Raw genomic sequence first — 2,385 nt, 5'->3', positions numbered from 1 at the left:
GTAAAGTTATTAATGAAGAAAACCCGTCTGGATAACAGCAGACTGACGTCACGTAAAATGTACGACAGGTCTGGACCACTCGTTCGTATCTGAAAAAAATCGTGGAATACGAAAACATTGGTGAATGCCACAAATTCTCCTAAATCACTCGTACGCACAATTTAAGAACAAATCTGTGCGTACGAACGGTTCTTGCATGAGGCCCAATGCTCTCGTCTCATTAGAGCCAGTTGTTTCATTTCTATTGTGCTAATAGTCTAGTGCAGAGGAGCCCAAAGTGGGGCCCGTGGGCCAAATTTGGCCCGCCAAGCCATTTGATTTGGCCCACCAGCAATTGTAACCTGCTGTCGGATGTAGAAACACATTGAAATACAAGTAACAACAAGAGATATTTAGATTAGATTTAACCCCACATGTAGATTTGCACACTTTATAAGGACACAAATACGTTATCAATTTATTGGATGTCCCATGAGCCTTTGCTACTTGAACATATGGCAGACTTTCTCCAAGTGCACAGACTAAAACAAAAAACAGGCCACCACACTGGCTGCTAGCTTAATTGTTAAAAGTAAAGCACTTTACTTAAAAATTATTTGTATTGCATGTACTGTATTTGGCCTGCAACCTTGGATCAATTTTCATTTTGGCCCTCTTGGGGGAAATGTTTGGGTGCCACTGGTCCAGAGTCAGTGCTAGTCATATTAACATCAACAGACTTGTCTTAGTGTCAGTAGTCTAGTTTCAATAGCATCACTGTTCTAGACCCAGTATTGTCAGTGGCCTAGTTTTAATAGTGTCAGACTCACCAGTCCAGTGGTTCCCAAACTTTTCTTCTTCTGACCCACAAAATATCCATGGCAAAAACTTGTGACCCCAAATATTACTGGTCTGAGTACACGAACTTCGTTAATAACCCTAAAAACACAGGCTTTTTGACAATCTAAACAGCTTGTACACAAATATAAATACTTATTTATACTTATTTTGTGTTTTTGTAATAGTTATAGGGAAAATATTACATCAGCAATTATTTTATTACCCTTTAAATTGATTTCTGGAGATTATCCAAGGTGCTTCACGACCCATAATTGGGTCCCAAGCCCAACTTTGGGAACCAAAGACTATTCTATTGGTCTAGTTTAATGAGAATCAATAGTCTAGTCTAAGTAATAAAAATTAAGTAGTCTAATATCAATCTTAGTGGTGTTAGGACTGGTGACAAAAGGTACATTTTGTGTAAAAATATGTATTTAACTAAAGAAATCTGAAATTACTGAGCTGTTATGTACTACCACTGATCACAGCAAAGAAATGTTTCAATGAAGTTTTTTTATTCAACCTAATCACGTGTTTTATTCAGACCTAATAGTCACAAATCAAAACATTGTCTTTGATAAGCCATTTTGTGGTCCTCACTTGTTTTCTTGCAGAAATGTATTTTATCATGGAGCGAACAGTCCTCACCTGTCGAAGCGCAGATCGCACAGAACTGCAGAATCACAGAGAAATCCCAAACGACATGCATTCTTTATTTAATCTCTGCTCATGTCCTACAGCTACTGCGGGCTTGCACTTGTAGACAACGCCGACAAACTTTGAGCATTTTCCTCCCCGGTGAGCSCGTCTCCTTCTCCCCCCATGGAGCGCCGCCAGGTTCCAGGAAGGCTCGCAGGGAGAGCCCCTTCCCCGCTCCGCTGTCCTCCTTCACTTCCTGCTCGCTCGTTTCCCCGGCAACATCTCTTTATCTTTTATTTTCTGTTTGAAATTCAATAAATGTGCCTCTTTTTTTTTTTTTTAGCAGACCAGCCCCCCGAGGGTTTCCAGCTGAGATCTGCTCATGATTCACGTCCCGCTCCTCTCCTCTCTGTGCAGCGCGACGTGCGCAGCGAAGGCAGGTGTGGACGCAGGAAGCGCGGAGAGAAACTCATCTTCATCCTTCAGTGTGATGTCAGGCTGAAACCAAAGCTCCTGACATCAACACAAGGTCCGTGGAGGGAAAATACAATTCATCAGTGTTTTCACTAAGTAAAAATGAGTCTAAAATAAAACCAAATTAAGTTACGTGTAGGTTATAATAAAACTAAGAGTCAAAACCTCATAACTCAACATGAGTTTGTTGCTCTTGTCAGTRAGAGAGAAAGCCCTCCACTGACTCACTGTGGGCTGCCTACAGATGGCCTGCTGATGGTTTCCCTACACAGTTTGTGGTACTGACCCAAATAAATACTCTGGGTCTCTCCTGTGAGGTTTGGACGCCCTCTGCTGTTACCTTTAGTTMTTACTGTGAAACTATTTATTTTATCCAGTTGACTTCCAGGGGCCTGTTGTACGAAACTATCCATCCATCCATCCATTTTCTGTACACGCTTCTTCCTTTTCAGG

The 2,385-nt window shown here is 41.4% G+C and overlaps 1 protein-coding gene across 1 annotated transcript in view; it reads right to left on the bottom strand.

Moving 5' to 3' along the window:
* Positions 1–2,175, bottom strand: part of LOC106529939 (carbonic anhydrase-related protein 10) — a 156,127-nt gene extending 153,952 nt beyond the window's left edge. Inside the window, exon 1 of the mRNA XM_014025468.1 lies at positions 1,468–2,175. Within this exon, the coding sequence (XP_013880922.1) occupies positions 1,468–1,528 (61 nt within the window). The 5' untranslated portion in view covers positions 1,529–2,175. The remainder of the gene's footprint in view (positions 1–1,467) is intronic.
* Between the last annotated feature and the right edge of the window lie 210 nt (positions 2,176–2,385).

Source organism: Austrofundulus limnaeus, unplaced genomic scaffold, assembly GCF_001266775.1.
Source record: "Austrofundulus limnaeus strain Quisiro unplaced genomic scaffold, Austrofundulus_limnaeus-1.0 Scaffold477, whole genome shotgun sequence".
Classification (NCBI taxonomy): domain Eukaryota; kingdom Metazoa; phylum Chordata; class Actinopteri; order Cyprinodontiformes; family Rivulidae; genus Austrofundulus; species Austrofundulus limnaeus.
The sequence above is the reverse complement of the archived record's forward strand: the minus strand, read 5'-3'. Positions and strand labels throughout refer to the sequence as shown.